The sequence below is a fragment of the Pteropus vampyrus genome, unplaced genomic scaffold (assembly GCF_000151845.1).
Source record: "Pteropus vampyrus isolate Shadow unplaced genomic scaffold, Pvam_2.0 Scaffold93, whole genome shotgun sequence".
Lineage (NCBI taxonomy): Eukaryota > Metazoa > Chordata > Mammalia > Chiroptera > Pteropodidae > Pteropus > Pteropus vampyrus.
Window position 1 is genome coordinate 1,580,456 of NW_011888874.1, and position 2,097 is coordinate 1,582,552.

At 40.6% G+C, this 2,097-nt stretch overlaps 1 protein-coding gene across 1 annotated transcript in view; it reads left to right on the forward strand.

Moving 5' to 3' along the window:
• SPHKAP (SPHK1 interactor, AKAP domain containing) overlaps positions 1-2,097 on the forward strand; it is a 105,789-nt gene that overhangs the window by 71,300 nt on the left and 32,392 nt on the right. The window contains exon 4 of the mRNA XM_023532937.1: positions 808-867. Within this exon, the coding sequence (XP_023388705.1) occupies positions 808-867 (60 nt within the window). The remainder of the gene's footprint in view (positions 1-807; positions 868-2,097) is intronic.

The window sequence follows — 2,097 nt, forward strand, 5'->3', positions numbered from 1 at the left end:
AGTCTGGCACTTTCTACCTCCAGGTATCACTCATGCTATTCAACTTCCCAGGAACACCTACCTACCCCATTCCCTACTCACCACAGTCCTATTAAACTCTAAAGAACATATCTCGCCTCTTTGAAACTTCAAGTCTCCCCCTCCCCATCTCCATTTGAATGCCTGTAGTAGATTTTTCTCTATGTGATATGTTTGAGATTTAAATGATTGTTGTTCTGAATTATTAACATTGTAGCTATTGTTTTTATGCTCTAACTTATTCACACTTTTAAGATGGCTAAGAAGAGGCAAACTATGCAAGATTAAATAAATTAAAATTAACTGAAATCATGAGACAAAGAGAAATCCACCTATCACATACTATATGAAAAGCGAGAGGAGAAAGGAGCAAGAAATGAGAAAAGAACGATGGAGAGATGGGTTCATTGCAATTATAAACAGAGGTTCAGAGTATTACAGATCTTTTGTCCCATTTCATAAGATTTGAGAACCCTTTATAAACCTGAAGATTTTGTTCTGATTGTTGCACTGACTCTAATGCAAAGAGAATGCTTTGTTTCTTGTGCCATGAAAGGAAGAAAGAAGTTGGTGGGATCGGTGGGAATTATGACTACAGTGTTAGAAGTCTACACAGAAGCCCATGGTAAAATGCCCGTTTCAATGCCAGATCAACTCTATGAAATGCATAGGACTCTCAAATCATTTGTGTAGCACTGTCAAATCATTTGCCTTTAACTGATTCCTGTTGGCTTCAAAAAGAACCGCCAGGCTTTTCACTTCATTGACTGTGTTTGCCCTCTCCCCCAGGTCTGCTTTGTGAACCTAGACGTGAACAAGGATGAGTGCAGCACGGAGCACCTGCAGCAGGTAACACAGGGAACCCAAGTTCTCAGGGTGCTCATTACAGAGTCTGGCTGCACTAAGAGAACTGACATGACTTCATCTGTAAAAGATGTTCATTTTGCAGGCGACTTTTTAATTGGATAGTTGCATCACAGCCCATTTTCCTGACCCCTTTCCTGGCACTTTTTATGCAGTTTTCCCTCCTTGTAGTCATGCGTCTTGCGTTCCCAAGAGACAGGGCTATTCTCTGAGCAGGTACTTTCTCCTGCCCATCAGTGCCTTAAAGTGGCTTTTTCTGCTCTCTCCTTCTCCACTCTCAAAACTTTTCCAAAGTTTTTCCAAAACCTGCTTGATACCAGCCAGCCTTTCCCTCTAGCTCTCAGGTTTGCTGCCTTCTGCTGCTTTCATCAAATGTTTTATCCTAACCTTGCTTTCTTAGCCCTATACTCTTCTGGGGCTCAGATCAACATTTCGTACTCTGCGGCAGCCAGATATTCCAAGCTCATCCAAGGTAGTGAGGATCCTGATGTAAAATTTTGACAACACACAAAAACTTGAAGGCCCACTCTGTCCTTGGAACCTAAAGCCTGAGGGTACAATAGGAAGGATTAACTAGTGTGATATGATTATTGTTTCATGCCCAAAGCTGAAGATGGTTTGATCTCACCGATATAATGCTTTTCGTATATAACAGCCTCCCATTTGCAGCTTGAACATCACAGAACAGTAGACGTGCAATTAGTGACTCCCGTGATGTTTTTTCTGGACAATGCTACACCTGAAGCTTCTGAAACCCAATTGCCCATACAGATCATCCATTATAGATTTCCACTGAGCTCCAATATTATTCATCTGTGTAGTACTGGAGGGATTTTCAAAATGAATTGTACTTAGGATTTCATTTGATGAATTATGGTGCAGAGCCCATCTGAGAGAGAACAGGAAAGACCAAAGCAAGTTGACATCTTAAGAACTGTGTGTTCGAAGATTTGTGTGAGTGATTTGAGACAGTCTTCTGCTATGGCTAAGAGCAGACACTTGGCACTGATTTAGCCACATAAACTTTTGCATGAGGTGCTAATATTCTTCTTTGGGTCTCAGGCTACTTATGTGTCAAAAGAAAAGTACCTAATCCATATGGGGTGTTGTGGGGAGTAAATATAGTGACATGTTACATATATTCGGTCTTTAGCATAGTGCTTAGAACATAGAGAAAAAGCAATGGTGATTATTTTATTATCATTATAATTATCG